General features: G+C 50.6%; 1 protein-coding gene across 1 annotated transcript in view; it reads left to right on the top strand.

The window, feature by feature from the left end:
• The first annotated feature begins 11,185 nt into the window (after positions 1 to 11,185).
• The window catches only part of PADI2 (peptidyl arginine deiminase 2), a 49,282-nt gene continuing 36,695 nt past the window's right edge, over positions 11,186 to 23,772 (top strand). The window contains exons 1-2 of the mRNA XM_049878066.1: positions 11,186 to 11,389; positions 23,545 to 23,728. Of these exons, the coding sequence (XP_049734023.1) occupies positions 11,298 to 11,389; positions 23,545 to 23,728 (276 nt within the window). The 5' untranslated portion in view covers positions 11,186 to 11,297. The remainder of the gene's footprint in view (positions 11,390 to 23,544; positions 23,729 to 23,772) is intronic.

Below are 23,772 nucleotides of genomic sequence, written 5' to 3'. Positions count from 1 at the left end.
TTAATAGAGCATTATTTTACCATTGGTTGGGCCCTGTAGAGGGCACCAGGAACATGGCAGTAAGCAAGACACAGACTGAATCCTCAGGGGCTTGCTTCATAGTTGGGGAAGGGTGAGGGACAAAATCACTGGCCAAATAAGTAGGATTACCAAATAAACTGCAGGTAGTCCCCAATTTACGTATTCAAGTTACGACGGACTGAACTTACAAGCATTTGGTTATTTTTTTTTGTACATCTTATCATTAGTAATACTTACTACATACACTGCTGCAGCGTGTTATTTGCTGATGTTATCGTTCTCAGATGTTCACTCACAGATATCCAGTGTTATGATTTATAAAGATACTGATAATAAAAAGCAATAATAATGAAAACAACAAAAAAAATGAGGCATTTGACTTAGGTCCGAACCGACTTACAATGGAGTCATCAGAATGTAGCCCTGTCATAAATCAGAGACTATCTGTACAGAATGCCCACTTAAATTTGAATTTTAGATAAACAACTAAGAATTGCTTACTACAAGCATGTCCCATGCAATATTTGAAACTAAAAAAAAAAAAATTGCTATTCAGTTAATTTCCACTCACGGCAACCCCAAATGTGTCAGAGCAGACCTCTGCTCCATAAGGTTTGCAACGGCTGATTTTTCAGAAGTAGCTCTCCAGGCCTTTTTTCTGAGTCGCCTCTGCATGGACTTGAGCCTCCAACTTCTCAGTTAGCACCCAAGTGTGTTAACCATTGGCACTACCCAGGGACTCCATATGTGGAACATGGGAAAATTATTTGCTGCTTATCTGAAATTAAAATTTAACTGGGTATCTTATATTTTTATTTGCCTATGTCTTAGTCTCTTAGTGCTACTAGGACAGAAATACCACAAGTGGGTGGCTTTATGAAACATAAATTTATTTTCTCACAGTTTTTTGTTATTGTGTTCCATCAAGTCGATTCCTATGGGACAAAGAACTGCCCCATAGTGTTTGCTAGGCTGTAATCTTTACAAGGAGCAAATTGACAGGTCTTTTCTTCCCAGGAGGGGCTGGTGGGACTGATCTTTCATTAGCAGCTGAGCACTTAACCCTCCTGCCAGAGTGCCGGCTCTAGGGGGAAGGGTTTCTCTGTCTGCTCTGGGGAAAAATCCTTGTCTCTTTCAGCTTCTCTTCGTTGGTTCCTTGGTGATGCCCACAGGAGAAAGATGTGGCAGCCTGCTTCCGTAAAGATTACAGCCTTGGAAACCCTCTGGAGCACTTCGACTATGTCCTACAGGGGTCGCTCTGGGTCAGAATCAACTCCACAGCAGTGGGATATTTATAAATTTAAGTTATTAGACATCTAAGAGCTACTTAAGCACTTAAGAAGGTTTGTTACTAAGGCCATTGAAGTCTATAAAAAGGAAACTGAATATATTAAATTTATAAACACAGCTTAAACTGTTTAAACACATTTAATTAATCGAAATTGTAAATGGAGCCAAATATCCATCCAGGGTCCCTTAAAAATTATTAAAAGTTTCTGTATTCACAAAAGAAGACTTTTAACTTGAATTCAAAGTTGAAGAGAGGTTGTTGAATTTGTAACTAAAGTTGAAAATTAATTTTTGAAAACCAGAGAAGACTCTGAATAACCTTTTCTAAGCACAAAAGCCACCCTCAGGATAGCAAAAACTCATGTTGATGTTCATGTTACAATAAAACCAAAAAGAAAAAAAAAAAAACCCTACTCATAGCGACCCTATAGGACAGAGTAGAACTGCCCCATAGGGTTTCCAATGAACAGCGGGTGAATTTGAAATGCCAACCTTTTGGTTAACAGGTGAATGCTTAACCACTGTACCACCTGGGCTCCCATGTAAAAATAGCTGTAGAAATTAAAATCACGTTGCCCACTCCCACTTTCCCAGTGACTTGAATTCCCTTCTAGGGTCATCACACAGTCCATATGGATCAGGCATCTTCAGACAAAGTCCTGAGTGTCTGGGCTGCTCATATCACCTTCTCCAGATAGACCAGGCTCATCTGAGTCCGCATGGGTAGTGTCTGTCTCCAGATCCTACCCACCAACAACAGTAACGACAGAAGCAGCTACCATTTTCTAAGCACCTACTATGTGCCAAGGGCTTCATGTGCTTTATCTCATTTCATTTTTATAAGAACCCTCTGAAGAGGGTATTTTTATCTCCCACATTTTACAGACGGGGAAACCAAGGCACAAAAAGGTGAAGTGGAAGAACTGGGATTCAAGCCCAGGCCAGACAGCCCTAGGGCTCTCACGGCAGTATTGCTGGTTCTCAAGTTAACCGTCTCCGCCTCTCCTGTCCAAGAATGGAATCCATCTATTAACTCACTCTGAGCAAGCCCTTTTTCCTTCTTTGAGCGCCAGGAGGTTGTGTTGGGTTCCTTGTGTCAATGGCGTCTCCTGCTGGAGGCTGGGCATATGACACAACCGAGCGAGGACACTTATCTGCGGTTTCTGCCCAGAGAAGGAAAGACATGTGAATGGGGCAGAAAGGGTTCCAAGATTTCTAGGGCCCCGAAAATTTTTTAACCTCTCCTTCTCCTCTCTTTTAGGTCAGTCCCACTGTCCCATCTGGACCCTCATCACTTGTCACCCACAGCAGTCTCCCACTTGCTCTCCCAAATCCCTCCCACCCACACATCATCACCAGCAGCCAGAGGGATTTCCCCTTCCATAGCTCCCAGCTGCCCCCAGAATCCAGCCAGGACATCCTCTGGCCTGGCAGTTGGCCTCCACGGTTTAGCCCCAGGCTGTTTTCCCAGCCTTGCCCCCCAAAACATCCCCCATCATTCCACCCCCCCGAACTTCCACACACCCCTGCCTATTGGTGCTGTGCTCCTTCCAGAAATGCCCTTCCCTCACCTCTGCTTGCCAAACTCCTAACCATCCTCCAAAGATGAGCTCAAAGGCCACCTCTTCCATGAAGCCTTCCATTCTCTCCTCAGCTGTAATTAACCTTTCCCTCCTCTATGAGGCAGAGGCTGTGTGCACCAGCCCAGTTTCCAAGCAGCATCTGCATCTCTCTTTGAGGGCTTTCTGCACACAGCAGACCAGGAGTGCCAGGGAATGACCCCCCAACCCCCCCACCCCCCGAGGTGAAGCCTTGAACCCTTGACTGAGGGGAGCTAGAGGATGAACAGCCCCCCTCCTCCCTCAGCTGAAATAGCTCTGAGGTGTGTGCCCCGCACCCTCTCCCAGACATCCCCACATGAAATTAAGCTTCATTTGCCCATAGCTGTAAATTGCTTGACATTGCACTCTTTATTGACTCCCTAACCTTTCCTGTCTTGACTCCTCACTCTCCTACTGGGGTTTCCTAGGGTGGCCTCTCAAATAAACAACTTGCACTTGAATTCCTGTCTCAGGATCTGCTTCCAGGGGAACCCACACTAGCTATTTGGGCACTGCCTTTGCTGTAGCGTTGGTCACCAAGGCCTTGGGTAATAACTGTTAAAACCACTTGCAAGATTAATCTAGCATTTTCTATGTGCAGACCCTTTTTATGTATTATTTCATGTAAACCTCAGACAACTTGGGAAGTAAGTGCCAGTATTTTGTCCCCCGTTTCACAGAGGATGACTTGTCCAGTGCCTCACAAACCAGCACGTGACGAGCTGGGGTTTAAATCCAGGTGGACTGATCCTAGAGATGGAGAGTTTGACTACCATGTGGGGTATAAACCAGCTGCCATTGGGTTGATTCTGACTCACGGCAACTCCACATGTATCAGAAACCTGTGCTTCATAGGGTTTTCAATGACTGACTTTTCAAAAGTAGATTACCAGGCATTTCTTCCAAGGCATTTCCGGGTGGACTAAAACCTCCAACATTTTAGAATACCAGTGAGTGGTCCTAGCCATAGCCCAGCCACAAGGGTGAGGAACCATTACCCCGAGGGCCATGCCAAGGTGTAGAGCACAGGGGACAGCACTGGGAGCCTCATTTTTAGGGACGGGGATAGGCTTGCCAGATAAAATACAAGATACCGATTAAATCTGAATTTCAGAACAGCAACAAATACCTTTTTAGTATAATTATATCCCAAATATTGCATGGGACATACTTATACTAAAAAAAAATGGTTGCTTATCCAAAACTCAGAATTAACTGGTCGTCCTGTATTTGTATTTGCTAAATCTGGTAGCCCTAGATGCGGGAGCCAGGACAGTCTGTTGTTAAGAACCCAGGCTTTAAGACTGGGACAATCTGGCTCTGCCAGTCACATGCTGTGTGACTAGGATAGTTAAGGTTATGTGTCAACTTGACTAGGCTATGATTACTCAGTGGTTTGGCAGACATTGGCCTGATTGCTCTTCCATAATGTAATATAAAGTAATCACCTCCATGATGTGAGCTGATGTCATCAGCCAATCAGTGAAAGGGGAGTTTCCTTGGGGGTGTGGCCTGTCAGCAGTATAAAAATGGATGTTCCAGCAAGGCTTACGCTCTCTCTTGACCGGGCACTTTTCTCATCACCTGACTTCTGGTTCTTGGGACACAAGCCTGCAGAAGTCTTCAGCCTGCTGGCTGGACTGCAGCTCTTGGATTCGCCAACCCCCGCAAACTTGTGAGCCAGCAGAGGCCTCCAGGCTGCCACCTGACCTGTAGATTTTGGGATCATCAGTCCCTGCAACCATGTGAGCCAGCAGAAGCCTTCAGCCTGCTGCCTGACCCACAGATTTGGGACTTGCCAGCCCCGACAACTTCACAAGTCATTTCCTTGAAGTAAATCTATATGTATTTATATCTATACTTCACTGGTTTTGCTCCTCTAGAGAACCCAGGCTAAGACAGTGACCTTGCAAGACTCACTTCCCCTCTCTGAGCCTCAGTTTCCTCATCAGTAAAAATGATACTTTAGCCCCAGCCTCACAGGGCTATTAAGGACCCACCTAAATCACTTATTGCAGTGCCTGCCACAGAGGGAGCCCACAACACCATAGTCGTTGTTGTTAGGTGCCATCAAGTCGGCTTCGACTCATAGCGACCCTGTGTACCACAGAATGAAACACTGCCCGGTCCTGTGCCATCCTTACAATCATTGTTATGCTTGAGCCCATTGTTGCAGCCACTGTGTCAGTACATCTCATTGTGGGGCTTGCTCTTTTCCGCTGACCCTGTACTTTACCAAGCACGATGTCCTTCTCCAGGGACTGATCCCTCCTGACAACATGTCCAAAGTATGTAAGATGCAGTCTCGCCATCCTTGCTTCTAAGGAGCGTTCTGGTTGTACTTCCTCCAAGACGGATTTGTTCGTTCTTTTGGCAGTCCATGGTATATTCGATATTCTTCGCCAACACCACAATTTGAAGGCGTCAATCCTTCTTTGGTCTTCCTTATTCATTGTCCAGCTTTCACATGCATATGATGCGATTGAAAATACCATGGCTTGGGTCAGGTGACATCTTTGTTTTTCAACACTTTAAAAAGGTCCTTTGCCGTGGATTTGCCCAGTGCAATGCATCTTGCATTTGATTTCTTGACTGCTGCTTCCATGGCTGTTGATTGTGGATCCAGGTAAAATTAATTCCTTGACAACTCCAAAATTTTCTCCCTTTATTGTGATGTTGCTTATTGGTCCAGTTGTGAGGATTTTTGTTTTCTTTATGTTGAGGTGCAATCTATACTGAAGGCCGTGGTCTTTGATCTTCATCAGTAAGTGCTTCAAGTCCTGTTTACTTTCAGCGAGCAATGTTGTGTTACCTGCATGATGCAGGTTGTTAATGAGTCTTCCTCCAGTCCTGATGCCCCATTCTTCTTCATATAGTCCAGCTTCTCGGATTATTTGCTCAGCACATAGATTGAATAGGTATGGTGAAAGGATACAACCCTGACGCACACCTTTCCTGACTTTAAACCACTCAGCATCCCCTTGTTCTGTCCAAATAATTGCCTTTTGATCTGTGTACAGGTTCCTCATGAGCACAACACCATTAACTGGTATTATTATTGGTAATAATAAGAACAGTGAAGATGACAATGCTGATCAGGACGCCCCTCTGAGGAAAGAGGGGAGATTCCCTCCGTGCCACAGAAGACAGAGGCCCCTTCAAGCTCCTGCTGGACCATGAAGGTGTGAGGGGCCCTTACCTGGCCCTCAATGTTAGCTAAGTTCCTTCTAGGAGATGGCCTTGGGGGGTTCTTCCCTTTTCCAGAGTTGGAAGATTGAGGCTCAGAAGGGCCTCACCAGCCTCTTGGCCCCAGGGACAGGCCTCTCTAGGGCAGACGGATATACTCCCTTGGGCTGGACTTGGCAGGAAGGTGGTGCAGAGGGTAAGGGTGTGAGGCTGGTGTGGCCATGGCCTTGGGCTCTGAGTCTAACAGGGAGTACAGGACCAACCAGAGCCCTCCTGCCATTTCCTCGTGACCCTGAAGATAAACACTGGCCCTAATAAGGCAGCAGAGTCTGAGCACTTCCCAACTTTGAACACTGAGAATGCATAAAATATTGACTAGGCTAGATGCCTTCTTTGACTCAGTTTCCCCATATGAAGAATGGGTAGGCAGTCCTCACCCTGTCTTTCACCAGCAAGTTGGTTCATGCTCTTCCTGGTTCAAACCTCAGCCTGACTAAGTTTCCCCTACCAGGGTCCAGATTTCGGCTATGTGACTCGGGAGCCATGAGCTAGGCCCTTGAGTGGCCTGGACACTTTCAGGAACCTGGAGGTCAGCCCCCCCGGTGGTGGCAAATGGAAAAGAGTACCCCTTGGGGAGGATCCTCACTGGGGGCAACCTGCCTGGGTGAGAGAGGAGCAGGAGAAGCACTCCTGGGGTGGAAGCTGAGGGTAGGGGCAGCGATGGGGGCTGCGGGTGAAGGACCATTGCACCCCACCCCCTGGATGTCGGGGGAGGGGAGGAACTGTTCACCAGGCACTGTCCACACTTGCCTTCAGGCATTTGAGAAAGCCAGAGTGTCAGAGACCTGAGACCACTCAGTCCAACCTCTTCATCTTACAGTGGGCCCAGAGAGGAGGAGTGAGCTGGTGAAGGTCACACAGAGAAGAAAGTTATGTCTAGACTCAGGGCTCCTGGTTCTGAAAATAATTAGATGTTGCTAATAACAGGAGCAGTTGTGTTTTTTGGTTTTTTGGTGGGGGATACAAGAGTCCTGGATGGTGCCAATAGCTAACGTGCTCAGCTGCTAGCCAAAAGGTTGGAGGTTCAAGTTCACCCAGAAGTGGCTCATAAGAAAAGCCTGGCAATCTACTTCTGAGAAATCTGCCATTGAAAACCCTATGGAGCACAGTTCTACTTTGATATACATTAGGTCACCATGAGTCAGAGTCCACTTGACAGCAATTGGTAGAAGATAACCACTGTTTATTGGGACTCGAGTCTGTACTGGACAATATGCTAACCATTTGACTGTGTATCACCTCATTTATTCCTTACAACCCTCTGAGATGGGTACCGCTATTATCTCTCTTACAGAGGAAGAAGCCGAGACCCAGAGAAGCCATCCGTTTCTCAAGGTCCCCCAGCTAGTGATGGGCAGAGCTGGACTTGACCCAAGGTCTGTCCGAGTTCAAACCCTATACTCTTCAACACCAGGCTGGGCAGTGCCTCTGTGTAAATTGGGGATAATAATAGCCCCCATCTCACTGGGTTATTGCGAGGACTAAACAAGCTAAGAGATGCAAAGACCTTAGAACAGCCCCTGGCACAGTGTATGGTTCAGGACATGTGAGCCAGGTCAGCAGCAGCAGCAGCGTTATTGCCTCTGGGCAGGCCCTGCAAGATCGCACTCAAAAAAGTTAACAGTGGATGTCTGCTGTGAGCATTGTGCTCTTTTTTTAAAGAACTATGTATACGGGATCGAATCGAGAGAAGCAACCAGAAAAGTTAGATAGGAAACTTAGAGGGCAGTGAGTTTATGTTAATGGGGGAGGAACAATTAGGAAAAGGAGGTGAGAATGGTTACACGACTGGAAGAATGTCATTAAATGATACATGTAGGAATTGTTGAATGGGTGTATGTTCTGCTGTGTATATTCTCAACAATAACAAAAAAACAATTTTTTTTTAAGTTAACAGTGAATCTCCTGTGGATCCTGGAGCCATGCTGATCCTTATTACTTTAATTTTGCTTGCCTGATTTTGCTTTTCTGATTTTTCCACAATGGTCAAGTATTACTTGTATAATTTTTTTCTTACTTTTTTAACTCTTGCATGGGCTGTGCCCTCGGTGGGCTTTAAGGCAGGCTGGCCCTGTGTCTGAGTCACCTCCCAGATGCCTCTAAGGCCTGGCACAGAGAAGACCCCCAGGAATGGACAATGGCAGAAAATGGCTCAAAAGAGCCCCTCCAGGTCCAGGTGCTCCAGCCACATGCTTGGCAGGGGCAGGAAGCGGGGGGATGTGAATCGGCGCCAGGAATGGGCCCAGGCTAAGCCTGCCCTTTGCTGGCATTCCCCAAAAGGCACAGTGAGATGCCTCATGGCTCTTCCCGGCCCCAGGGGAGTAGCAGGAGCAGCCGTGTTGTGTGAGACCTCCGGCCCTGAATCCATCAGCAGCTGTGACCACTTCAGCTATTTTAAACCCTTGGGCACCAGGTGGCTCCCGTCACACCAACCAGGCGCTTTGGGCCAACCTCAGGGGCTGTAAGCCAGGGGCAGGAGCCTGGAGTGTGGGTCAGCCTGGCCCAGACTGGATTTTTTAAGGGGATTAAAGAGGAGGGGGTCTCATTTCTTGAACACTGACCTTGTACCAAACACTGTGCTTGAGTTTTCTGTACATTGTCTCATTTAATATCCTTCCATCTTGCTGAGAGATGAATCATTTCAGATGAGGAAAAAGAGGCTCCAAAAGACAAGGTGGGTACATTGACCGCGGCTGCACAAAGGCCAGGCTGGGTCCAGAAGCTCGATGTCCTCATCTACGTAACAGGAGACAACATTCTCACCTGCCCTCACCCCAGATCACCCCTACCTCCCTGGGGCCACAGTGCAGGTTCCAATCCTGGCTCTGCCACCCTTATGAGCTATGCAAAAAAGGGTAACTTCTTTGACCTCTCTGCAGCTCACTTTCTTCATCTGTAAAATGGCAGGGTTACTGGAAGAGGATAATGACCTCATTCTAAGGCATGAAAAGTGCCGGCTTGGAGCAATGCCTGGCACGTGGAAAGCACGAAGTAACTGCACGCTGTCATTACTTCTCTCCCGGAAATGACCCCCTTGTGCTTGATATTATCACGTACTCTGCTCCTCTGGGGCTTGTGGGGGTGCAACATCCCTCCCACACTCTGGCCCCAGTTTTCCTACAATGAAATGAAAATCCTGCTCTATGAGCCCCAGGAAGGCAGGGACCCTGGTAGATGCCTAGCATCTGCCACATACTAGGAGCCGAAACAGTAACTCGGGCGAGTGCAGCCCTGACACCCCCACCTCCGCGGCTTCCAAATTGGGCCGCAGACTTGCATGTTTTTTGCCATCTTCGGAAGGGCCCATGCGCAAGCTGCCTCCTGATTGGACGATACGCCCAGCAGAGCCTCCAGGAGTGAGTCAGTAGTGATGGGCCTCACCCTGGATCTGTGTGCATTTGGGAGGCGCACCCTCCACCACCCCTCAGTCCCCTCTAGCACATTCCTACCAGATCCTCCCAAGGAGCAGCTGGACTCTTCGCTGCCTCCTAATTTGGGCTGTTCCAGGAGGCCGCTGGGTTCAGAGGGCCTAGGCACTTCTGAGCTTAATCCTTCTTGTTCAGGTGCACCCCCACACTCTCGGCTCCCCATCAGCCCTATCTCCGTCCCAAAGACCCCCCTTCTCCCCACCCCTTCCCCTTCACAGCCTCTGCCCACTCTTTAGCAGCCAGTCCATGCCCTCCTCTTCACACACACACACACAAACACACACACACACACACACACACACCCCTGAACTGTCTGAACAGGCCCTCAACTGGCTTCAGAGCCAGCAGGATTGGGGTTAGGTGGCCTGAACAAGTCCCCACTGATGTCACCCTGCACCACCGCCTCCACAGGACACAAACTGGCCTCTGCAGTGGTGACCCAGACCAGAATGGGGCCCTCAGTCCTGCCCCCTTGCCAAGGGCAGATCACCCAATAAGCAAGGTAAGCACAGGCTTACTTGTGCTTACTTCCTAATCTGTAGTGAACAATTTCACGTGTTTTTCACCCTGTCACCAACTTGCTCACTGAGTGATCTGTCCCTGTCAGGAACTGTACATTTGAAAAGAGGCTTTGATTCTGTAGGAAGGTCTTGTGGGGTTGGGAGAGAGACAGATGCCAGCCATACCTAAAAGCAGAATCTTTGATGTGGTGAAAAAATGGGAAATTGTTCACTACAGATGATCTGGTAAGCAAGGTAAGCACTGGGCATACCTTGCATACTGGATAATCCACCCCTGCTCCTCCTTTCCCTCTACTCTCACAGCCTGCCAGTCACCAAGCGGCCCCAATATCTCAGTCCATAAACGCAGGTCAGATCAACTCCCTCTTCTCTGTATCTCTCATGCTGCTCCCAGCTGGGGTCTTCACTGCCCCTCCTAAGCTCAGCCTCCTCACTGGATCCACCTCCATCCACTACCCATTTCACTTCCACCTCTGACCACAGCGCTTCTTGTGCGGATGCCTTCCAGAGCTCCCATCACCCACCAATCCACCCAGTACCTTTCCTTGGCAGTCTGGACCCTGTGGGCTGCTGGCTTCTCTTCTCCCACCCCTGTTCCCATTTTCCCTCTAGTGATACTCAACTGTTGGTGTCAGAGAGAAAGAAAGAGGAGGGGGGAGATCAGGCCGCCCTTTCTCCCCACTTAGTTTGGCAAACACCTCCCTTAAGACTTGGCTCCTCTTCCAGAAAGCCTCCTGGATGCCCAAGCTGAGTTAGGGCACCCCTTCTGTGCTTCCATCAACTCGGGTCCTCGCCCGCACGGCCCCTCCACGGTTTCATTGTCTGCCTCACTAGCCTGGGAGTGCTGGAGGGGGATGGGACCGTGTCCTAGCGCCCAGCAGCTGGGCGCCCACTGAAGAGTTGTTGAATGAATGAATGAACGAATGAATGAATGAGCTAGCAAACCAACACCGAATGGAGGGAACTAACTGGCAGCCGCCAACCTCATCCGGACCACGGGGGCGCCCGCCGACTTGGGGAAGGCGTGGCCACGCTTGACGGGCAGGCGGGCCGCCCCGCCCCACTGGTGGCCGGATAAGGCCGCGCGCTGGGCCGCGGCGGGCGCAGGCGGCTGGAGCGGGTGCACCTGCGACAGGTGGCACGGTGCGGACCGGGAGCGGAACGGGGCGAGGACTGGCACTGCGGGGAAGATGCTGCGCGAGCGGACAGTGCGGCTGCAGTACGGTAGCCGCGTGGAGGCGGTGTACGTGCTGGGCACCTACCTCTGGACCGATGTCTACAGGTGAGCGGGCTTCCGCGCCAGCCGGAAACACCCTGCCCCAATCCTGAGGCTCAGGCCTGAGATCTCGCCCCCAGAAGCCCTGGGAGCCCGCACATCGCACCCTGAGACCTCCCCTGACTCAGGGACATAGACAGTCTTCCTCTGCCCCGAGCTGCCCTTCATCCTGAGGCCCCCGCTCCCAGAAATCCTAAGAACACCACCTAGAAACCCTGAGAGCCCCCAAACCTTGTGTCAGCCTCCCTGACATCCTGAGACCACCCACACACACGCTGACACAGCCTCCGCCCTGCTGTGTCAATACCTTTCCCCAGTTCGCCTTCCCTTCAGCCCATTCTTCCCACCTCCTGACCCTCTCCCAGAGAGACTTCAGTCCCCATGGCCCCAGCTTCTCCCACCACCTTTTCACTTCCCCACTTTTCTCTCAGCACATTCCTGCTTCCCCCTTAGGGCCCTCCCTTCTCTTCAGACCCTCCTGACTCAGGACTGCCCCAGCCCAGCCTCCCCCATCCCTGTCCCACTCTCAGCCCAGCCTCCTCCTGCCCGGTTCTCCCACTCTCAGCTTTGCTGGGGTCCAGGCAGGGCCAGAGGGGATCTGCTCTTGGGCGGTATCTGGCCCCAGGTGTTGATCAGGCTCCGATTTCGCCCTGTGGGGGCCGCTGCTGGTGGCCTGTCCCCAGGCACTGGCGGTGCACTCCTTGTCCCCAGATGCCTTCCCTTGACTTCACCCTGAGCTCAGAGAGAGGCCTTGTTCCATTGGGCTGAGGCCTGGGGCTCCAGATACCAAGACAAGGTCCTTGTTGGAAGAGCAAAGAGCACTCCTCATTCTGGATCCTATTCCCTCCCCTCTTGTCCCGGTCCAAGGACTTGGTGGAAGTGGGACTTACAGAATCTCTGAGAGAACAGGACTTGGGGTGGGGAAACCGAGGTCAGGTGCCACCACTGACTCGGCCAAGTCCACTGACCCATCTCCCCTGTAGTGTGTGAGGCAGGACCTGGCGAAGGTGTGGCTGGTGTGAATGAATTGGTGGAGAGAGCCCAGGTAGGATAGTGCTGAGGTTTTACCTACAGCCCTCTATTCCAGCCCTTTGAAATATTTCCCATTGCTGAGGGGAGGGAGCATGCAGGCCTTGGACAGGTCCCCTACCTCTCTGTGCCTTGAGGTGACCTCACATGTAGGTGCCAACATGGCTTATTGCTCCCAAATCATTCTGTCAGCTGGAGGTTGCTCAGAGTGCCCTGGTTCTCCCAGGCCCCCATTGAACCCCATCCCTTTGTCTTCCCCACATGCCCTCCCGCAGCCCTGTTCCTTCTTTCACCTCCTAGGGCCCTGACAACCCTGCCCAGCCAGTCTCCTGCAACGTCCACTGCACGCACTAGCCATGTGCTGATACCATCAAGCCCCAGCCAAATACCTCTCCCACAGCCCAACCTCCTGGAAGGCGAGAGCCCAGTCACCCCACCTGCTGACCCAGCCGGCCCCTGGGACCTGGGACGCTCTCCACTCATTCACCCCTGGCCCCAGCCTGAGCCGTCCCACATATAAAGCTCAGGGCGGACTGGGTGGTCTCAAGGGTGGTAACACAGCAGAGGAGTGTGGTCCAGGCCCCAGTGGCCTGAGGGAGTGCCCCTCCCTTCGCCACCCCAGCTCTGAACTGGGAACTGCTGGGGAATGGGCTGAGAGCCAGGGCACTCAGGTCTGTAAGCCTCAGCTGTCACCACCCGCCTGTTTGTTCACTGGGGCACTTTTTGTGCAGCCTGCAAGACTGGCACTGTGCTGGATCCTCAGGTCCCATACCCTGTCTCTGTCCTAGCACTGAGCGCCCAGCTGGGGGGTTGGGGGAGCAGAGATTGGGGGGGAGGCGTGGGCAGGTGGCAGGGAAGTGATGGTTCCCTTTGTCCTTCCCGAAGACACCAGGCACAGCCACCACCACCCCCCACCTCCACTTAAGATTCCCCAGCACCACCAAGAGAGGCGGCGCAGTCTGGACCAGCACTGCGCAAAAGAAATCGAATGCAAGCCACAAATAGTCACATCTGTCATTCTAAATTTTCTAGTAGCCACATTTTTAAAAAAGTTAAGCAGGTGAAATTAATCATAAACTATATATACAAATATATATACAAATAATGTGCTAAAAATAATATATTAATTTTAATAATATAAAATTTAAATTATTTTGACAATATAAAATTAATTTAATAATATAATATTATTTTAATAATATATTTGATCCAGTATATCCAAACATTATAACTTCAATGTACAATCAATATAAAAATTATCAGTGAGATTGGTTCCATTCTTGCTTTCGTTCTAAGTCTTTGAAATCCGGTGTGTGTCTCACACTCACAGCACCCAGCACATTGCAGTGGGGACTAACCACAAGTCAGGTGCTCAGTAGGCACATGTAGCTGGTGGCCACCGTACTGGACAGTGCAGGGCCACAGCTGAGTTTCTCAACCTTGGCACCATTGACACTTGGGGCAGGATTATTCTTTGTCATGGGAGCCACTCTGGGGATTGTGGGATGTTTAGCAGCATCCCTGGCCTCTATCCCCTAGATGCCAGTAGCACCCCCTTAGCTGTGACAACCAAAAATGACTCCAGACATTGCCACATGTCCCCTATGGGGATGGAGGCACAAAATCACCTCTAGTTGAGAACCACTGGTCGAGAGGAGGGAAGCCTCTTTTGGAACTAAGCTTTGACTGCTACTGTTACTCCTAATATCCGCAACAATAACAGCTACTTACTGTCAGTGTTAATGATTGCTGTTATTGTTGTTAGGACCTGTCACGTTGGTTCCGACTCATAGCAACCCTTTGTACAACAGAACAAAACACTGCCTGGTCCTACACCATCCTCACAGTCATTGCTATGCTTGAGCCCATTGTTGCAGCCACTGTGTGTCATCCATCTCATTGAGGGCCTTCTCTTTTTCACTGACCCTTTACTTTACCAAGCATGATGTCCTTCTCCAGGTGATATTAATAAACACTTAAGAACCAAAAGCATTATCACATTTCATTCTCACCACAGACCTCGGAGGTCTTGCTGGGAACATCCCCATTTTATAGATGAGGAGAGTGAGGCTCAGACAGGTGAAGCCATTTGCCTGATATCACGCAGGACTCAGATCCACCACTCTGTCCCATGCGACCCTAAAATGAGCAGGTTGAACTGGATGACCCTTTCAGCCTGTGTCCCTTCCACCCTCCACCAGGGCCACAAGCCCGGTGCCCCCAGAAACTTCCCTCCACCCCCATTCTGCCCTCAATTTCCAACCACATCCCACTGAGTTCTTCCCACCTAAACACACTCAGAACCCCAAATGATGCCCCCAGGACCTCCAAGTAGTCCCAAAGGGACAAAGCCTGGTGGGTCCTGGACCCAGTTAACTAAGGAGTGCTTCCCTGACCCCTCATTCCTTCTGGGTCCCAAAGGTTAGTGAACAGGCCTCCACCCCACACTCTCTCTTCCCAAGGGCTCTGGGCCCCTTTCCCCTCTCAGACACACAGCAGGGCCTCATCTGCCCCATCCCACAGCAGGCCTCGTGGTCCTGGCAGGAGCTGCCCCATAAGTGTTATCTCCCCTCCGTCCTTCCCTACAATTGTAAGAGGCACTCAGAGTGAAGGCTGCTCTCAGGGCTTGAGAAGCAGGTGGGTAGTAGAAAGAGGCAGGATTCAAGGTAGCCCAGACTAGGTTTCCACCTACTCTATGTGACCTTGAGCAAATCACTTGACTTTGCTGTGCCTCCACCTCCTCATCTGGACAGTGGGGATGTATGAGGGTCAATCAGAAAATAAGAGGAAGAATCTGGTGCCTGGTAGAAACTGTGGGCATGGTTACGGTCATCCAGGCCACCATGGGAAGAGGTGTTCTGGGCCACCCACCTTTCCCAGGAAAACTGGCCCCTTTGGGGATGGATGCCCTGACCCCAGCCACATTCTGCCTGCTAGCCTCCAGCAAGCTATGAGTAGATGCACAGAAAGAAGGAAGTAGGCTTTTTTCTAGAGGTTGTACTTTGTAGTCATTATTAAAGATACTGGATTTTTTCCTTCTGGTACCCCTACATGTACTTGTCTTTGATCTGGCATGGGTGTGCCTGGTCCACACAGTCTCCCCCGGTGGTCCATTTAGCTGGCGGCCAGTTCTTCACTGAAGCTAGCCTGGGTCCCCATGTGATTCTGACTTGGAGAGAGGGTATTGAGTGAGTGCCGTCTGCAGGTTGGTTCTGCCCTCCCCACCCACCTCTTGTGAATGATCTCGTCCCTGTTCTGGAGCCCTGGTCACCACTGGAGACTGGGAGGGCGTGGAGGGCGGGCAGCCTTGGAATAAAGTGGAGGGGTGGCCAAGCTCTGCAAGCTCTCCCACTGACCCACAAACTTAGCCTTGGATACAGTCTGTCCTTTCTCCACCTCGGTTTGTGTGTCTGTCCAAGGGAGTGAGAGTTCCTTGATAAGGCATGTGTCCCCTTTTTCTCCTTGCTGGAGAGAGAAGGACAGGATTTGTGTCCAGACGTTGCAGGAGCCTCAGTGAATAGGGATGATGTTAATGGTCATCTCTTGTCTCTTTGTTCTGTTTTCTTTTGACCTCACCATGAGCCATGAGGTGGGAGGTGGGGTGATCCGCCTGTCCATCTTCCCAGGGATACCACAGGGCAGGGACCAACCAGCTATTTTCCAGGCAGGTCCTTGCCCATCACTCCCTGGCAGAAGATAGGAAGAGGGTACCAGGGCGGGAGTTCTAGACATTGGCACAGTAAAATGCTGGGGAAAAAGAAACAAGCATAGATGTGTATCCTGCCTCGGAGAAGAGCCCAGAGAATTTCAGTTCTTCCTCATTTCTAACTGACTCCCAGACTTTCTCTCTTTGCCCCTTGGTTGAGGTGAGTGCTGGGGGATTTACTTGATTGTTTTTTAAAGTATCCTTAGGACAAAGTTCAGGGGGAGTCCGAGATCCAGTGTGAAGTGCTGGGAGCTCAAGGTGCCATGGTCTCCCCTTCCCATAGTGTACCAGGCCTCATCTTGCAGGCCCGGTCTCCTGCCTATTCCCCTGCATGCGATCTATTCTGCATTTGTGGATGCCATTAGCCCTTGAATGTGCCAGGCTCAGACCCACTTCAGGGCCTTTGCAGCTGCTGTTCCCCCTGTCTGGAACACTTTCCCCCTGTCTGGAACACTCTCCCCCAGACCACCACACGCCCAGCTCCTCATGAGTCAAGTCTCAGCTCAAACGTCACCTCCTCTGAGCAGCCTTCCTTGACCACCACATTTTGTAATGCCCTACCCAAAACAGTAGGCACTCTCTACCTCATTATTTTCTTTTTCTTTTCAATCTTATTTAAGTAGTATCGGTAGGTAACATTTACTGAGCACCTGCTAGCCACCAGGCAGCCTCCTTAGCCCTTTGCATGTTCATCTCCCATGTTTTGGTACCTTACATGTGTTTAAAGCTCACAACAACTTCATGAGTTAGCTAATGTTATTGCCCTCCTTTTACACTTGGGGAAGCTGAGGTCAGGAATGTTTGTCCAAGATTACACAGCTAGTAAATGGTGGGGGTGGGATTCAGACTCAAGCAGAGCCCCTCAGCTGGGCCCCCTTCCTGGGACTGGTGTTTTGGGCATGTCCTCGTCCACGCCCCCTGCCCGCCTTGTTCATGGGCAAATCCAGTCCCGAGTCAACACAGTGACCTTGGTTGCGTAAATGAACGAATAGATGTGCCAAAGATGCATGGTGAATGGCCTCGCATTGGGCCGAGCTCTCCACCCTCAGCCTCAAGGGACCAGCAGGGGTAGTACAGCCTGTAGAAGGTTAAGGGCATGTGGCCGAGCTTGGCCAGAGCTACATACACTTGCTCCCGAGAGAGTGTCGGTGGGAAGGGATCCAGGGCAGGTCAGGTGGCCCCATAAATTAGGACAACACCCAGAGCCCTCAACCCTAAAAGGGAGGCCCTGCCAGGAGCTGCTCCAGTTTTGAGCTAGTTCCCAGGTGGAGGCCTGAGGAGCACTTGGTGGCACCCCGCATGCCCAGCTCACAGCCCCCTGCACAGCTGGGGTCCCTGAGAGCCTTCCCTACTGCCCACAGGGCCCTGAGTCAGGGCTGGAGCATGGTGGCAGGGGCTCACCCCATGCCCACCCTCTAGCTGGACGCACACCTGATAAGCTTTGGGGAGGCTGTTTTTGGAGGTAGCTATCTCATGCCGGGCCTGCAAGATCCTGGACCCAGGGGCTTTGACTGGCCTGAGATCTGCTTATGTGGGTCATTCATCCAAGAGGCCAGGGGAGAAATCAGCCTTTGTTGTCCTCTCTGTGGGCCTCTGACCCACACCTACAAAATAAGCAGGGGACTCTACTCTAGAAGTCCCTGTGGGCCTCTCCTTTGAGCCCTCTCCTGAATCAGCCTGCCCCTCCCCCAACTAATGCTCCTACTTGGAGGACTTTTAGGGAGGATTCTAACCTATGAATTCTCTCCTACAGAGAGAGCACCAGGCCCAGAGCTCAGAGAGCTTGAGCTTCCCTCCCAGCTCTGCCATTACCATCCCTGAGAATTGAAACAAGTGCCCGCCCTCTGTGAGCCTTGGTGTATTCATCTGTAAAATAGGCTGACATTAGTACAGGCCTTATGGCGTTATTAAAAGAGTGGACTGAGCTCATGTGGGTCCAGGGCTGGTACAGTGCCTGGCACACAGTAAGTGCTCAGTATGTAGTTATCATGAATTACTTTGGGGTTTGTTACTATATTATTAAGACAAATAATAATGAGACATGGTCTCTGCCTTCAAAGAGTTCATAATGCAGGAGGAAAAGTTGAACATTTGTAAAGTGTTGTCTGAGGCACCAGCAAAGAAAGGGAGAGATGAGTTCTGGCTCTGAGATCAGGGAAGACTTCCTGGAGGAAGTGGCAGCCAAACTGGGTCTTAGAGGTTGGGATTCAGAGTGAGACCAAGGACATGCCACATGGATCAGCAGGAGCAAAGGCACCAAGGCACGAAAGATATAGGTCACACAGAGGTAGAAGGGTATAGTTTCAGTGGCCTGGACTATAAGTTGGTAGATCAATGAACCAGGGGCTTTGAATGCAGGGCTCAGACGTGTTGGACTTTGTTCTTTAGTCAGCAAGGAGTCATTGAAGTTTTCTGAGGAGAGGAGTGACAGTAGATTTGATTGTTTCTTCCCTAAGGGGGGAACCCAGGGCAGTTGGAGGCACTGGTGAGAGGGGCTGCTGAGGTTACCAGGTAGAAGAAGGAGCCTGGCTGAAGACAGATGTCATCATTTTGCCTCCACCAGTGCCCTTAGGGCTCCAGCCACCACCATACTGAGCACCAGGTGTGAGGCCTGAGCTGGGATCATCCTAACCCTGGCCTTGCCTCGCTCCCTTGATCCCTCCCTTCCCCTCGAAGGTGCTCGCCATGGGGTTACACACCATGCTGGCACCAACAACTCCCTCCTCATGCTCCTCCGGAGACCTGAGGGCAGGACGTAACTGCCAGGCTGCCAGGAGCTGGGGTCACTCTAGGGATGAGCCCTGGCTGGTGTTAATGAGGCCCAGAGCAGGTAGACAAGCTGAAAGAGCCAGATACCAGCTAGGAGCAGGCATGTCATGTTTCAAGTCTAGAGCTATGAGTGAGCCATCCCAGCCCTGCAAGGCTAAGCCAGTGACCCTCCCCACTGAGTAGAGACCAGAGAGGCTGGGTGGCTTCCCAGAAGTCACACAGCATTCATGGGGCTGAGCAGATGTTAGGTCACAAAGCCCCAGAATTCCTTGGGCTGGGCTTAGTAAACACCCCTCTTCTATGTCTGTCACTCTTCTCCAGGCCTTTCTCAAAGCTCCTTTCTTTGACATTAGCCAGCAGCCATTTCTCTCCATTTCCACAGCCACCACCCTGTCCCGAGCCACCATCATGGCTCACCTCACAGCTGCAGTTGCCTCTTCAGTGGTCCCCCCACTTTCACTATTGCTGTCCTGACATCCCTTCCCTACCCTGCACCTGGGTGATCTGTTTACAGTGCAGAAAGGATCACGTCATCCCTGCTTAGAAGCCTTCGGTGATCCCCACTACTCTCAGGAGAAAGACCGAGTCCTCACTATCTCTGGCTTCTCCTCCTGCCACGCTCCTTCCCGCTTGCTCACAGACCCCAGCCACACTGCCCTCCTTCCAGTTTCTTGAACATGCTGAGCTAGCTTCCACCTTCCAAGCTTACATGGAAACGCTTGGACATCTCCGCTCCTCTTCCTCTCCTCTCTCTGTCCAGTTTAAGCAACACTCAAAGCTCAAAGTGTGGTTCCCAGACCAGCAGCGTCAGTATCAGACTAGGAGCTTGTTAGAAATGGAGACTCTTGGGCCCCACCTCAGACCTCTGAATCAGAAACTTTGGGGGTGGGCCTAGCAGTCTGTGTTTTAACAATGCTACTGACAGTTGAGAAACCAAGCCAGGTCCCGTCAAGTCGACTCTGACTCATGGCGAGCCCATGTGTGTCAGCGTAGAACTGGACTCCACAGGGTTTTCAATGGCTGATTTTTTTGGAAGTAGATCGCCTGGCCTTTCTTCTGTGGTGCCTCTGGGTAGATCGGAACCTCCAACCTTTTAGTCAGTCAGCAGTTAAAAGGATTAACCATTTGTACCACCCAGGGATGCCAAAGTTTGAGAACTGCTGGTCAAATTCATTCTTGTCCATGCTTTAGAGTCTAGAGTTCAGATCTCAGCTCAAATGCCACTTCCTCAGGGAACCCTCCCTTATTCCCAGACCAGGACAGGTTTCTTGACAGCCCATACTTCTCCTGTGTGGTAATTATCACAGCTGTAATCACACAATTAATTGTGCAATCTATTGAAAGTCTTTCTTTCCCATTAGAATATAAGCTCAGTGGACCCAGGGAACATATGACCTTTAAATTATTAAGATATCTAACATATTATCTTGGGGCCAATCTACCCCCAGCACTAAGAACTGTGCCTGGCACAGAGTAAGTGCTCAATAAATATGTGTTGAGTGAATGAACGACCACATAAGCAAGCCCTCCTCTTCCAGCCCTTCCTACAGCAAACATCTATAGAGTTCTTACTATGTGCCTGTGCGAGGGCAGGTGCTGGAACAAACAAAAGAAGAAGATATGACCCCTACCTTCAAGGAGCTAACTGCCACATAGAAAAATAAACATGAGGATCAATCAATTGAGTTGGGTCTCCAAGGAGGGGTGGACATTTGCCAAGCAGAGAAGTTAGTGAAAAGCATTTTAGTTAGAAGGAACAGCATATGCAAAAGAAAGAAAAAAGCATGGTAAGTGAAAGAATGGAGGGAGTTTACGGGGTCGAAGAAGTTGCAGGAAATGAGGCTGGAGGGTCATGTTGAGATGCACTGGCCAAATACCACTGATTGAACACAAGCTGAAGAGTTTGGATTTTATTGTACAGGTGGGCCACCAAGGAGCCACTGAATATTTTCAAGCAAGCAAGTGACTTGATTTCTTTAAAAAAAAATAAATCACTCTGCTAACCAAGTTTGGAAAGCTAAGAGGGGTAGGTTCATTCACGCATTTATTCACAGAGTATGTATTGAGCCTGGCCATGTCCTGGGCGCTAAGACACAATGATGGGCGTAGTAGACATGGTCCAGGGACTGGCAGCCCTTCCTGTCCACATTGTCTTTAGCCTCTTTCCAATAAGCAAGGATGTCACAACCACTACCACCATTCTTCCCACACATACTCCACTTCCCTCAATACTGTCCTGGGCCCCTCCACAGCCTCCGCAGCCCCTGGCTCTCAGGTTTCTGTGGGGAATTCTGAGAGGCTCTTCTAGGGGAGGGAAGCAACCAACAGGACCCACAAGGGGACAATGGGCACCTTTGTTGCTTCTGCCAGGGCTGCTCCAAGAATAGCTGTATGCTCAGCTTGGATGGGGCTTGTTCCTGGGGGGCATGGGATGGTGTGGGGCCTTTGAGCTCCAGTGTGGGCTGGGCATGAACCCCCTGGGCCTTCAAGGTCTCCTCTAGTTTCTCATTAACCCAGAGGAATGAAGGCTGGCAGGAAGCAGCACTTACAGCAACTATTGTTAGAGTCTGGCTTTTATGAGATCATGTGAGTTGGTAAAGATTTTTTTTTTTTTAAATAGAATTGTTTGCAGAAGACCCACTCTATAAAACCAAATGAATAACAGAGACTCTTGTTAAAGTGAGGCTGGGGGGTTGGGCAGAGAGATCCCAGATTTTCAGCTTCCCACACCCCCCCCACTCCTGCACCTAGGCCATGCCCTGTCTGTGCTCCCCAGACTCCAGCCACCTCTGACCTGGTCCCATCCTTTTATTTTACATTTAAAGGAACTGAGAGAGAGAAAGCACCTTGCCCGAGGCCACCAAGCAAGTTGGGCGAAGCTGGGACTTGCACTTGAGGAATGTTCCCAAACTGAGTCCACGTTTTCCCAGACTCTCACAATTTTGCCAAAACCACATTCCACCTGTAGTACAACTTACAACATTTCTTTAAACCGACACACATTTTTCTTAGCAACTTTATTTTAAACAATAAATGGAAAGCCATAAAGTCGCCATAAAGAGATAAGGCATTTAATAAACATATAAATCTTCTTTTGGAGTCCTTGGGTAACACAAACGGTTAATGCGTTCAGCTGCCATTTGAAAGGTCGAAGTCCACCCAGAGGCACCTCGAAAGAAAGGCCTGGTGATCTACTTCCAAAAATCAGCCATTGATAACTCTGTGGAGCACTGTTCTACTCTGACACGCACAGGGTTGCCATGAGTCGGAATAAGTCTTTTAAAATGCTCATCCATCTGCCACCTTACGTAGCATATTACGTGCTCGGGTGGTACCCACAGCTTCCTCTGGGAAATGCTGGCTATGTCCTCTGAAAGGCTCACCTTCTATCAGGCTCAGTTCCGCACTCTTGCTGGGGGTGTGCAATACGTTTCCTGTGCTAGACTCTGTGAAGGATGAGGGGTGGGATAAAGTAGGTCGTGCTCTCAAAGAAAACCAAAAAAACAAATCTGTTGCCGTTGAGTCCGTTCCAACTCATGGCGACCCCATGTGTTACAGAGTAGAACTGCTCCATAGGGTTTTCTTGGCTATGGCCTTAATGGAAGCAGATCACCAGGCCTGTCTTCCAGGGGACTGCTGGATATGTCTGAACTGCCAAGCTTTATGTTAGCAGCCCATTGCAAACAGCTTGTGCCACCCAGGGACCTTAGGCCCTGCCCTTAGAGGGTTTATAATCCAGAGGAGGAAGGTAACAGCAACATCACCAGACAGGATATGACCCGTGCCCTGTGAAGGATAAGAAACGAGGGCTATGTGGACAGGAAGGGGATGTGTGGACAAAAAGGCAAGTGCTCATGCTTTGGCTTACAGGTGGGCAAATGGACACTCAGAAGTGAGAAGAGACTCATTCAAGACCCCTCCATCAAGTCAGTGGCAAAATTGGGCTTGACCCCAAATCTTCTGCACATGTATCCCTAATCCAGGGTTTTTGCCCAGACTCTGTACCCCTCCTCATGATGGGTGTGGACAGAAGGCAGCAGGCCCCAGCCAACAAGCCTCAGATCAGCTCATGTCTGGTAGGGGAATGAGTGTGGAGAGGTGGTCCATCTTTCACCATCTTTCCTGGGACCCTGCATCCCCACGACAGGGTGAGAAGGATGGCAGATGGCAGAGAGACAAGAAACGGAGTGGCCCTGGGGCTTCTTTTTTGAGCTCCTTTCCCAGCACTGGGCATGAGCTGCCTGGATCCCTGCCCACTCTCTCCTGCCAGTCCCTGTGACCAGTGGTCTTTGCCAGGACTCCCTGCAGCCTGTGGCCTGGGCCAGAGAGTCCTGCCTGGTGGCCTCTACAGATTCACACTCATGGCTTAGGCCACCACAGGGCTCTAACCACGATACTACACTGCTAAATGTCTAGACCGGTGATTCTCAAAGTGTGGCCCCTGTAGCTGCGCATCAACAGTGCCTACGAACATGTTGGAAATGTAAATTCTTGTCCCACCAGGTGATGACAATGCAGCTGCTTTCTTTAGGGTTCCCCAGATCAGATGAGCTGGGAGGGCCCTTGTAGCATCGCCCCCCCCAGGAGCCTCTCCCTACACCCCTTTGTCCTACCTACCCCAGGGCTCCCTATGACCCTCTCTTCTATGTCCCTACAGCGCCGCCCCAGCCGAGGCCCAAACCTTCAGCCTGAAGCACTCGGAGCGCGTGCGGGTGGAGGTGGTACGTGATGGACAAGCCGAGGAGGTGGCCACCAATGGCAAACAGCGCTGGCTTCTCTCACCCACCACTACGCTGCGGCTCACCATGAATCAGGCGAGCATTGAGGCCAGCAGCGACAAGGTACCAGGCTAGGGAGGCCCACTCTCCGTGGGCTGCAGGGGACC

The sequence above is a fragment of the Elephas maximus genome, chromosome 3 (genome assembly GCF_024166365.1).
Source record: "Elephas maximus indicus isolate mEleMax1 chromosome 3, mEleMax1 primary haplotype, whole genome shotgun sequence".
Lineage (NCBI taxonomy): Eukaryota > Metazoa > Chordata > Mammalia > Proboscidea > Elephantidae > Elephas > Elephas maximus.
The sequence above is the reverse complement of the archived record's forward strand: the minus strand, read 5'-3'. Positions and strand labels throughout refer to the sequence as shown.